Genomic DNA, 13,362 nt, shown 5'->3' with positions numbered 1-13,362 from the left:
AGTGAGGGACGTCCTGTAAGTGAGATCGACAAATATAGGTAAGCAACGTGAATACTGCTCAAATCGAAGATATGCATCCAACCTTGCCGTAACTGCTGTCGTGTATACGAGACTGCCAGAAGCCCTGTAACCTCGAGGTCACTGAATGCGTATACAGACGAGAAAAAATAACGAAAGTTTATAACTTCATTATTTCACTCGCCTAGACAACGCATCGACAAAGAAACAATAACATAATACCGCGGTTCCTCGTGAGTACTTTTTCTGAATAGAATATAGTTTTTTAGTCAACCAACGGTGGGTAGATACAAACATGCAGTGACTGTATTATGAAATCGCAAACGCAGTATGCTTTATTTGGAGTTTCCATTTACTTGGTAATTGGAGGTATGCTCGTATGCACGCTTCGACACGTTCGAAAACGAAATATACTGTCGTGCGGTTAGCATGACGGATTTGTACTGTTTAGCCGCAGAGAATAACCAAATCCTCGACAGCATAGGCAACACCAAAGTTCTAACCTATAGCACACACATCACTCGCGAGCAAGCAGCATTACAGATGCAATGCGCAGCTGCTATAGTGTTTTGCAGCTGTTCACAATACAACGCGATGAGTCACTGCGGCCTTTCAGCTGCAGTACGAACTTTTTCGTTGTTCATAATTTTCGTGCCATCACAACTAATTTTCATATACAACGCCATAAGTGAACAAATTCTTGCATTGCTAGTAAACCAATGACTTCGTTTACTAACTTTTAGCTATCTTTTCTGAAGTAAGATTAAAATTTATAACGCAAGGCGCATGAAGCGAAGCATCAAAATACGCAAATCTCTTGAAGATGAGCCACTTCTAAAGAGAATTTTTCAGGTACTGAACTGCTATAATTCGATTACTTAAGCTGGCCACTAAGAAGAGACAAAAAAAAAAAAGCCCTCACTCTTACGATACGGCGAACAACAGTGAAATCCCTGACGTAACTCAGAGTGGTATACATAATATTTACCACGCAAGCTGCGCAATTAAATGCGACTGATAAACAATCTTCTGAACCTGCAGTAATGCGCTATAGATGTTCGCTCTCTGCGCATTTCTACACTTGCCGTTTGCAGCGCATAACAATACCAGAGAAACTATCGCAAGCCGGGATATACACGGCGAGGTGTGTACAAGAAGGGTCACGCTCAGAAAAGAGTGTATACATGCTCCGGAACGAGCGCACATCCCTCTCTGTCTTTGCACAGCAATACATCAGTGTGCGCTTGTTTGTTCGTCGTGGAACGTCACTGGCGTGCGTGAATCTCAACTGCAAGCCGCAAGCGCCCAAGGCGCGCGATGCACTGTAGCGGGAAGGCCACCGCTGTATACCACCGCCACGGGATATGTCTCTGCTATAGAGTACAGCTGCACTGTATCCCACACAAAAGCGCTCAGTGAAGGATAGTATTCCCAGAGGCACCAACGAAGATCATCTCTGCAGCTGCAGCACGGCACGCGATTACACCCCTCAAAGCGATAGAGGCAAATGACAATAAGAGCAGGCGTGTCATACAGTGTACTTACAGCGACTTAAGGAAATAGCAGTCTAGCACGATTCCGAGAGTCCACGCGAAAACAATCTGCCGAGCACGAAGCCAAGACACGGGCGAGTTCACACGAGGAACAATAAACGCCATCGGCGGAACAGGAACGCGCCGTCTTAAGCTCAGAGGTAGGTTGAACTACACGCTGGAAACTTCCATGGATGCTAATGACTGAACATCTATGGTTGAGAGGCATCACAGCACACGGCATTCACCGGTCGTTTTCGTGAAAATGGTAACGAAAATACGTTAATCACCGACGATATACGATCTACGTACGGGAGAATCCTGGGAACAACAAATTGGCAGATCCCACGTACAGTGGGAACCGATGATATGCGAAGCACGAATGAGAAAGATTGATATGTCACTTTAAAATCAGCACAACGTTACGAGCTGGAGGTAAAAGATGTCGTACTTGACTTCCGTGTCATGATTATGAAGTTTGGATGTGTCGTTTACCTTCATCATCTATTCACGTCACGTGATAATAAATTTAGTATATGTGGAGCTAGCGAAACACCCGCGAGCATGCTATGAGCGTGGTATGTTGTCATGTTTTCAGATGACACGCGTGTCAGGATTATCATGTCTGCACCAGTCATAGATTTCGTCCACCGTTCACGTGACGTAACACAATTTTTTGTTTTATGTGGAGCTAGCAAAATGGCCGCGAGCGCATCATGAAGGGCCCAATATACTACAATGTAGCGCTGATGCGCGCGCACGCTGGGCACAGCGACACTACGTTAGCAAAACGAGAGCACTCTATATAGTCTGACGCCAGGCGCGCAAGGCGCGACCAGCGTGGCCCGACGGCAACTTGCGCGAAATGCGACATGCTGCATTTTACGCCGATGCGTAACCCAGACAACGCTGAGTCCCCCTCTTTTCGTGACGGAGGGACGCCGGACGCACTGAAACGCGCATGCGTCAAAGCAGCGCAGGGCGGCATGCGCCTGCAAGTATATGGCAGGACCGGCGCCTGGCGTGGCAACGCCGGCGTGAAGCGACGAAATAAACGCCGGCGAGCACGCGCACCGCGTCACGTCGAAATGTATTGGTGCCTTGACTGTGGCATGTAGTCGTGTTCTCACATGACACGCATCTCATGGTTATCATGTTTGCGCCAGTCACATACCTTCGTCATTCATTGACGTCACATAATAACAAATTTGGTACACGTGAACCTAGCGAAACGGCCGCGAGAGCATCATGAGCGTAGCACGTAGTCATGTTCTCACATGACACGCATCTCATTATTATCATGTCTGCACCAGTCACATACCTTCGTCATCCATTTATGTACTGTAATACCAAATTTTGTGTTTGTGACGCTAGCGAAACGGGCGCGAGCGCATAATGAGCGTGTCATGTATAGTGTTGTTACATGACACGCATGTCATGATTTTCATGTTAGGGTCTGTCGCTTGTGTTCGCCATGCAGTCATGCCATACCACACCAGTTTTGCAACATGCCATGTGAACGAAACCACCGCAAGAGCTGCAGGACCATGACATGTAAATCATGACATTCATGGCAGATGTCATGATTTTCATGTTATGACTAGTCAAATATGTTCTTCATACAGTCATGTTATGTTATACCAAGTTTGGTATCGATACCATTATCGAAACGGACAGGAGAGCTAAAAGTCGTAGGCGGATAGATAGATAGATAGATAGATAGATAGATAGATAGATAGATAGATACGCTCAAAGTCACGGAAGTTCGCTAAAAAATGCTTCCCATTTAAAATGGGCGTGCCCGAAGGGAACACCATCCATTCCAGCCTTCGGATAACCGTTTATACCTTAATGGTATCTCAAACCATGCCAATGAGGATTGCCCTAAATGTAACGGCCTTCTCAGCGAAGCATGCGAATATGCGTAGTGCATGCATCCAGTAGGAGGCAAAGGGAAATTTTTCTCACCTGTAACGATTGAAAGAATCGCGTGCATATACCCTGAAGGTATACTCGTACTCTTAGTAGATTATTTCTATCACAGATGTTTAGTTCTCCAGCCGAATCGGAGCACAGCGTCGCAAAAAATGAAAGCCGGCGGGGTCGAAGGGAGAACCGACAGCATGCAGTGGACGCACGAAACTAATAAAATTTGGCATCGAAAAATCGCTGTCGGAATGAATGCATTTCTTTCACTGCAAACACAAAAGTCGAGCCAAGGATCGAAGACACTGCGTAACCGCACGGTTTGCTGTTACGTACGACTACACCTTCCGTAGCGTATGGGTGACACACGGAACAAAGAAAGAAATAGGCAAGAGTGATGACTCAGTATAAGATTCCAGAGGCGGCGATGCGCAAGAAAGAAAGGACGCGCTGGAAAGAAAACCGAAGTGGCTTTCGACAAAAAAAAAAGAAGAAAAGCTTCCGCGGAGCTCACCGGTATTCCGCCGGAGGTGCCTTGGATCTGTGCTTGATGGACTCTAGGATGCTCGGTGCTATGGCGCTGACAGGGACACCAACCATACTGCAGTGCACCGCTGTAGCACACTCATTCGCTCTACCTTCTCTGCACTCGGGTTGAACGCGCTAAAACTTGTGCGCGCTGGACGATGGCTTCGCTTGTTGTGGTCACGTGGGACGCGATTTAATCGGGCGAGTAGAGAGGGCACCGGAGAAAGGAAAGTGGGGGCGGTGTACGCGCGCGTGTGGCCGCGTGGCGCGACAGTTGGACGTGTGCGCGCGCCCTATCAAGGGACGGCGGACATGCGGGTCACCTTTCCGCAGCAAACCCCGGCGTGTTTACTCAGTCTCCGGCACAACAGCCGCGCATATCGGGAGCTCCTCTCCGTAGAACGGGCAACGCACGCGACTCCGGGGGCGCAGTCTCGCGGCCGAAAAGGAAACAAAAGGCTTTTGTCTAAGCACGACGACGTCGCGCTATCGACGAGGCGCCACGGTCCGCCCGACAACGCGGGGGCAATTAGCCAGGGACGGAAGTTTACCCACGCGTCTGTCGCTCCTATACCTGCTGCCGCACACACTCCCTGCAGTTGCGCTGGGATTAAAGGGGTCGTGAAACAGTCGCTTTACAACGAAAATACGGCACCAACGGCAGCCACATGCACTGACTGTATCATCAGCCCGAGTGGAGCTGCACAGGAACTTTGCCTATCGAGGAACGCGGAACTCTACGGCATATCGAGCACGCGCAAAAGGCGTTCATCGGCGTCTGCCATACGCGATCCGCGTCCCACAAGGACGCCGCCTAATATGACGTCAGAGTTCAAGTTACTCGCTGATTGCGTATGACAAAGACGCTGATGACGAGTGTCCCAGTTGCACGCACGCAAGTACCGAAAGGATCCGCGCTCCTCGATAGGCGAAGAATTACTTATGACGACGTCACCTAGTTAGTGCATGTGGACGCCGGTGGCTTCGCATTGTCGCTTTAGAGCGAGCGTTTCACGACCCCTTCAAGCTTTGCAGCGCAGCCTGAAAGGCCCCGCTGCAGCACTCGCTGTCAAATGGGGGCGACACAACGGCGCACACCACACACGGGTATACTCGCGATGCTAAGTGTGCATCACAAGAGATCTGGCGGTTTACACCGAAGTACATACGCGCACCCAGCATTGCAAATAGTGCGCACCTCCCGCGTGGCCTGTATCGAACTGCCAGACAGTGTCGGTCTTATGCGATTCACATGATGCCTCTAACATGTTAACAATGAGACAAATAATGTTATCTTACTAGTGACAGGAGCGATGAGTGGCTCATGCGTTTCTTTCAAGCATTTCCGGTCCCGCATTCACTTCCTGTTCCCCGGATATTCGGAAAATAAACACAGCAAAAATAAAACTGGTATGGAATCGATGGTTTTGGTTGAAATTTAACAACAATAATCATTAAAACATTAGGTCCCAAAATTACATGATTATGAAAAACACCGCAATGAAGGGCTCGCGAAATTTCGACTATCGCAAATTTCGTCATCATTGCGCTCACATCACACAGTACACGGGCCTATCGCATTTCGCCTCAATCGAAATGCCACAACCGGGATCGAAACCGCAACCTTCGCGTCAGCAGTCGAACACCGTAACCACGGCGGCGGCTGCAGTTAAAGAGGCATACTGGATACATACGACGTCGAAGCGGCAGCTGGCGGAGCACATCTCAAGCTCCATAGGTGGCCTCCGAGATCAACTTCGGCAGTGCGACGAAACACAAAGTTAACCCAATGAGAAAACATCAGTGCACACGAAAGCCAAGGTTCCTTCGGGTGCCACTATACAGCAGACACCAAAGTCGATCGATGCTTAGGGTTGCCGTCATTTTTCAAGTGTGGAGCACTCTTGGAGCCCGCGGGCTGTCGTATGCTGTCATCGCTTGGCGTAACGAAGGCGAAGCCACGTACAAAAATACAAAAAAGAGGCAACAAGCTAGAAGTAGTAAGAACGAGAACGAAAGGGGAAACAATTAATGAGAGAAATATAAACAGAAAAAAATCAGAAAATTGTAAAAGAGAGAAAAAAAAGAGAGGGGAAAGAGAGAAAGAAACGAAGAAGGCTGCACAGCGCCGTACTTCCTTCGCGCTTGGCGCCACGAAGCAGCCAAACGCGAAGGAAGTACGGCGCTGCGCAGCCTTCTTCGTTTCTCTCTCTATTTCCCCCTCTTTTCTGTATATATACCACGCTTTAAAGCGCGATGGCGGATGCGTGGTATACAAGCATAGAATTTCTTATTTAAACACTCTCTGGCGCTGGTGCCTACGGAGGCGGCAACGCATGGCGCTTCAGCGAGCATGGGAATTACGGGTAGTACACGAATTCTCCCAGTTTTCAAACTTTACGTTCCTTCTGGCTTAGCGTGGCTTGGAGCTGTTTTGTCACGAAACAACAATCAGCAATAGTTTATCAGTTACGCTTCACCACCTTAATCTTTTAGGCTCACCAGTTTGGATCTGGTCACTAAGTTTAAAAAGCAGTTTGCTCTTTCATTCAAACCAAAACCGTAAAAAGCAGCAATAAACGAAACCACAAATTCGATTCGAGGCGCGCAAGTACGACTCATGGATGATCAGCGTGGTCGCTGAACGATCGCTGCGCCTGAATCCCCTCTACCTTTTTTTTAGGGGCGAAGCTCCTTAGGGCGTGGGCTGTGCGTTACCTGTATCCTGTATGTAGCCACCTCTAGTTTAGTTCTTGCAGTGTTCACTAGATGGCGGTACCGTCTCCTGTATGTAGCCACCTCTCGTTTAGTTCTTGTAGTGTTTACTAGATGGTGGTACTTGTAGCTGATGATGAAAAGATGCAAGATGTTACAAACTAGAAAGCGGTACTTGTAGTTGATGAAAGACGCGAGATCTTATAAAATAGGAATGATGTCACATATGGCGCGTGTCATTGGTTGAAGGCAATCGTTCGATTAAGTGCGGCGACGTACGCTAGGGGGAGCGATGTAATAAAATCGAGTGGGCAAAATGTACAGAGGATTCATGGTTTACCTCCGGAGCTTCGCCCACTCATCATCATTCACTTCGTGGATATGGCGGAATTTTTTTTAGGAAACTCTATGGTATACATGATAGCGAAGTTTAGAGAGAACAATATAACGAAGGGACACCTCCAAAGCGCTTCCGTAGGAATAACTAAAAGACTGTACACATGTCCATCCTCGCTATTACACACACGAATGAAGAAGGTACGTGATCAGGTGTTGGCGAATACATGGTGGCATGGCCGATCGTGCGCACTTGATCATTGTGAAGTATGCGCGCGTAAACGATACTCTACAAAACACCTGTTGAAATAGTTTCCGAGAAACAGTCGTCAGAATATGGCGCCCAATCAGATACCGAACAACCCTGAGCCCATATGCGCATTCCTAAAGCGAGGAACTCGCGAAATCACGCATTCTAGCAGTGAGCGCGCCGACACAGGAGAGGCAAATAAAAATTACATATAAAACGCGCCTCGTTCACGATCGATAAAAGTGCTTAGCTTCGACAAAGTGAGTTTCCCCAAACCAACACTCCCTATAGCTTTCATTACCATATATATGTTTCTCTCTTCGAAGTCACCACGCAAATTTGCATATATACTGAAAAAAAAAAGAGCGCAACCGATTCCGCCGTTCAAAGAATTCCATACGATGGAGTGATACCTATACGCCGCTTTTTGAACAGTGGCGTGACACAGGAAAAAAGCATCCAGTAGTTTGTCGTAACAACGAAAGCCGCGCGTTGCACGTTTGAGGAAAACGTCTAGGAAAAAAAAAAAATAAGCGCGCACGGCCATCGGTTTATGTATATGTAGGCTCGAAAAAGCTGTACAAGTCACGTGCGTATCAATACACCCTCAGGGTCGCTGTCGCATAAGCAAAAATAAAAGCGCTACCAGCAAGCGGCTATGGAGAGATGTACACTGCTGAAACGCGGCATTGGCTATATACGAAAAACTGTTGATGAAAGCATGTAATTACAGATCCACATAGCTTAAAACCAGAAGGCATGTTTTTAAAATATCTGCTGGTTTACGTGCCAAAACCACGGCATCACCAAGGTGAACGCCTCGGTGGAAAGTTGCGGAACTTTCGAACATCTCGTTTTTTTTTAGCGTGCACTCGCATAGTGAGCATATAGCGTGTCACCTCCACAGAAATGCAACCCCCACGGCCAGGATCAAACTCACGACATTCAACTCAGCAGCCCACAACTTTGCAGCTGCTCCGCCACGGCGGACGGTGGAGGTACGTTTGGTAGAACGATTAACGATTGATATGTGGGGTTTAACGTCCCAAAACCGCTATATGATTATGAGAGACGCCGTAGTGGAGGGCTCCGGAAATTTCGACCATCTGGGGTTCTTAACGTGCACCCAAATCTGAGCACACGGGCCTACAACATTTCCGCCTCCATCGGAAATGCAGCCGCCGCAGCCGGGATTCGATCCCGCGTCCTGCGGGTCAGCAGCCGAGTACCTTAGCCACTAGACCACCGCGGCGGGGCTGGTCGAACGATTAACGAAGTAAAAATCTGAGTAAAAAAGTCATGCGGCCGATATCCATGCACTGCCTATTATGTGCTCTCAAAAGAAAACTCGCGTACATTTCCATAAAATTCAAGGACCTGATGGAACCGTGGTGGTATACAGGTAATAGCTGATAATCACAACAAGGTGAGGCACGTTCGATTCCTGCATGGTCATGGCGGCCGTATTCGCACAAAAGCGAAATGCACAAATGAGAGAGAGAGAGAGAGAGAGACGCAGTGCACAGTTAGATTTAAAGGCTTAAAGAATTTCAGCTGCTCACAAGTAACCCGCGGCGTGCCTCATAATCGCATTGTAGCTCTGGCATGTATAAGAGGAGCACCTGATTAACATTAATAAGGATTTAATAAAGATAGACGCAAAAGATTACGGGCGTTCGCATCAGCTCGTATACCAGCTCGAAAGCACGAGATCGTGGGGCCGACGTGTTTACCAAACTTAGCAATACGTGCGGTTGGCTGAGGCAACGGGTTACATACAAAGATACGAGTTGTAAGTCAGCAGCGAAACAAAGAAATTATGACGGACGAAAGGGGCCAACCAACGCAAGCCCGATTGCGTTATGTTTGTAGAAAAGGAGTACCTATCGCAAGAGAAATTCCGCGTTTAAATATTTTCCTCCGAGATCATTTCACAAGGAACCACCGTCAACAGTTCTTCCCTCCGTTACCAACACAAGGGTTGTTTGTAGTAGTGGCAACCCTTCCGCTCACTCAGACCTACATAAGTGAAGAAATCAGTTAACGTCTCTTGCACTTCATCGATGATTTCGTAATGGCAAGACTACGACTGGAATGCAGCCGATAGTGCACTTATACACGGTGTATATGCCAACACGTAGAATCTATCACACGATACATGTATATACTTTCGCGCAAAGCCGACAGTCGCATCAAAAGGGAAACGGTGGGTGTGACGCGGCGACAATTGAAGTGCATCTTTTATTATTATCAGTCTACTTTATGACAAGCTGCATCAACTTTATTAAATCAAGATTATCTAAAAGTACGGTTCCAGACATACTAAGACCAATGTATCCATGGGGAGGGGCGGGGGGTTCCCCCTTTCTCTGACCATTTCTTTCTCACTGTACTTCTGTCTTTCACTTTCTGTTTTACCCCCTACCCTCCTTCCCTACCTCCTTACCCCCTTCATCACTCTCACGTCCATTCTCACCACCGCTCTCATTTCCCACCAGCTCGCTATACTGTGCTCTACAAGGCTCTAGCATGCCCATGGTCTGCTAGAGCGCCTTGATAGCGATGTGGTTACGACGCTCGTCTTTGGATCATGGACACGCAGGTTGGAATCTCACCTCGCTAAATTTTTTTTCGGCCAAAATTCCTCTTTCACTTTTTTCTTCTTTTTCTCCCTGCACTCATTCTCTCGCCCATCCGTTATTGAATCCCACATGGGACAAATGGGTGGGCGCTTTCTGTGAGAGAAGAAGAGAGAGCGCCAGTTTATGATGATGATAATTATCTGTCCACAACTAAAGACACGCAGGAATAAACATGGTCCATCTCCCCGACGAGGACCCTAATGGGATGCGAAGCAGCAGCGTTGCGCACGGGTCGAACGGCGCTAGCGCGAGTGCTGCGGTGGACGCTGGAAGATTCCTTTGAAGCGATGGCTGGCGTAGGTCTTGAGACACGTACAGGTATGTTTCAACGCGTACGCTAGGCGCGCGTCAGGTTTATTGCGCGTGAACCGGCGAGTCGGCGGTGCAGCGAGCGGTGGTGGCGGCAGGTGTTGCGGGTGAACGGACGATGCGGCAGCTGCGGGCGCCGCAACGAGCGAGCTCACGGCACGCAAGAGAGAAAGAGAGAGTGACGCCAGCGCGCAATGCGAGGGGAGCGTGACGTCAACGCGCAGCAGCAGCGTGACCTAAAGCCTCTATAGTATAGAGAGCCCCTATAGTATATAGGCCCGCTTTAGCGTGACCCAATTGCCACTGCGCCAACACCTGCGGCGCGCAGCGAGTTCGTACGGAGGGATAGCGTTACACAGACTAGTCAAAGAGCTGCTTCGCATCTAAATGCTTAACAGCTCTGCTGTAGAAATATTTATGGCAACGCTACTAACAATAGCAACGATAAGATTAATAATAATTGTATTATTATAACTATACAATTATTATTATTATTATTATTATTATTATTATTATTATTATTATCCCTTAGGTTGTACTGCAGCCAACACAGTAAGAGGACTAAAGCGCTCTGAAGTTCAATGATAGCTATACGGCCATGACTTTTATAGGCATATAGCGCGGTATGTAAGAACGGGGCTGATGACCTGCTGCCATAACATCCACGTTGCAAACGCGTGCTTGAAACAAAATGCAAACAGAGCTGGCAGCCACCATGTACGTGACTTTTACGTTTTTCGCAAGGTCGTAAACATCGAACGGCGGTGCACGAAAGAAAGAAAGCACAGGAAGAAGGACCACAGCGCAAGCCACTAGGGAAGAATAAGTCGATTTCGCGAGACTAACTCGAAATCGCAAGCACGACGAGAGTGTCGAAACACCAACCACTTTAGGAAAGATGTGCCAAAAAAAAAAAGAGAGAAATAGATGAGTCGACTGATGGCACTGAAAAGTTAATGCGAAACGAAACGACGACTGCCTTTCGCAGTTGAGAGAAACGTGTCTGCGAAAAGTTCGCAGGGCGCCTCAAAGCCGAACGCGGATATTGCTGTCGTCCGGAAAACCACTCCCGTATATAGGATGTGAACTAATAAGGAACAACGTAAACATCCGCAAGACGTCGCGGTCGTCGACTTTTCGAGACAATGTCGAACTGATTGCGCACGTAAGGAGGCAGACGACGCACGTAATTACATGGCCAGTCTTCGAGCGAGAAGTTCTGTACCGGCCGTATAATGCGCCTGTCGCGCTGGAAAGTTGAGTGTCATCGAGTGAGCGCACTTCACCGCAAGTATCATTCGCACATTGCCACACGGGAACGCTCAGTGAAGCCCGCTGCAAAATGCACTTGCAGTTGAGTGCAACTCCAATGTCGAAGTGTGTTGCGTCAACAGCAATGGTTCGAAAATAAATAATATAATGGAGAAAGCCGAGTCCCTAGCACATTTACACCATTGTTTTCATTATAACGAGTGTGGTTATGTGGTAGACATACTATACAATCTAGTATGGCATAAAATAAATTTCCACTTGCTTTTCTGTTACAAACTAACTTGCTATTTTCACTTTCAAGGCATTCACGACAACGGCCCACAACACAGTCCGTGCAATGGCCTCGTCACCCAGTTTGTACCTACAAAGTGTTCGAAAAGCTGTTTACAACTACAACACGTTATTACTTGTTAAATGTTACTTAAAATGACAAACACATGCTGTGCTACGAACTTACTAATCGCCATTGCTATAGCATTGCCAAAGTACACTTGTTTTTTTCGTGTAGCAGCGGGCCATATAAGCGTTCTTCTGTTAGCGTAAGTACACTCGCTCTAAATGACGCAAATTTGTTAGCGTTGCAGGGGGTATGACTTGCCCAACGTCCCACCAAATTGATTAAACAGAAGTGCGCCTCAACTATCAAGCATATCATTTGTTCCTTATTTTTCAGCATCAGAGTAATTCTAGCGGTATAGAATAAATTGCCGCCATGGCGAATTTCATTTCCCGACCACGTGACATCAAGAAAGAAAAAAAAAAGATTAAGCTTCACACAAAGACACGTAAAATTAGGGATTTTGTCCCGACTTTCAGGTGCCCTCCCATCAAAGCTCAAACTACGCCTTCCCCGCCCACCATGCAGGAGAAAAACGCCAGCAACCGAATCGCAGTTACAAAAGAAGTGTGTGCAAATATTGCCTATGGGCACAACCGGCACGTACACAAGAACAGGCACTATTTTCACTGAAAACATTGGTTGCGCATGATAAGCTGCAGACACCGCCACTAAAGGTTGTTCCTGGCCAGAGAAGGTGATCGACCCGTACATGTGCGCGAGTGCTGAAAAAATACATGTGCTGAAGAAGTACATGTGCTGAGGAAATATAGAACGCCAGCGCTCTAAGCATGCGCCGTGAAAAGTACATGCGCTTAACACACAAACCGTTCGTTTTCAACGGCGAAGTGTTCCTACAACGAACTTTTCTATGTCAGTGTCGTACGTTACACTAAACGCGAACCGTGTGGTGTGACAAACTTCTATGCCTCATGCGAACACGACCTTGCAGCCGTTCCTTTCGCTCAGCACAGACACTTCACGTTTACCCACTTACCCCCATATTCCAGAACGTCCCTTCACTCAACGCTTCACCTTCACTTGAGAAAGCCGATGGGAGCGCCTTCTGTAGGCACGGCAAGTCACTGCATATCAGCGATAATCTGCTGCGATTCTTGAGTAGCGCAGCGTCATTTTCAGCCGAGCGGTGGCGCATATTGCTCAACTCTGTCAAGTGAAGGGTGGAAGTCGAGTCGAGGAGCGTTTGTGAATACGGGGGTTAGGAGTTCACACCCGCTCCCGAGGTTCGTAACGAGCCCTTTCGTTGTGCAAAACAAAAGCCAAAACACAACAATCACCCAAGCCCCAAAAGTGCATTCGAAGCCGCAAGAACGAAGAATAGCCAAATACATCGGGTACATTTCATTCTATAGTGACTGAACAATCGCAGCGCTACAGATGCCTCCAATAAGTATTGTTAGAAACTCCACTATTCCGTCTTTATTTTTACTGTCCCACAAGCACCTGAGTCGGTATTCATTAGTTGAGGCGATCAAC

At 47.7% G+C, this 13,362-nt stretch overlaps 1 protein-coding gene across 5 annotated transcripts in view; it reads right to left on the bottom strand.

Moving 5' to 3' along the window:
• LOC119171928 (protein Aster-B) overlaps positions 1–13,362 on the bottom strand; it is a 117,743-nt gene that overhangs the window by 51,354 nt on the left and 53,027 nt on the right. The window contains exon 1 of one of the 5 annotated variants that reach the window (XM_037422819.2): positions 3,991–4,246. The exons of the other annotated variants lie outside the window; for them this stretch is intronic. Within the exon in view, the coding sequence (XP_037278716.2) occupies positions 3,991–4,076 (86 nt within the window). The 5' untranslated portion in view covers positions 4,077–4,246. Of the gene's footprint in view, positions 1–3,990; positions 4,247–13,362 lie in introns of those variants that run through there. 5 annotated transcript variants of the gene reach the window in all.

The sequence above is a fragment of the Rhipicephalus microplus genome, chromosome 4, assembly GCF_043290135.1.
Source record: "Rhipicephalus microplus isolate Deutch F79 chromosome 4, USDA_Rmic, whole genome shotgun sequence".
Taxonomy (NCBI): Eukaryota; Metazoa; Arthropoda; class Arachnida; order Ixodida; family Ixodidae; genus Rhipicephalus; species Rhipicephalus microplus.
Note: the sequence above shows the minus strand (reverse complement) of the source record. Positions and strands in the feature narration are given on the sequence as shown.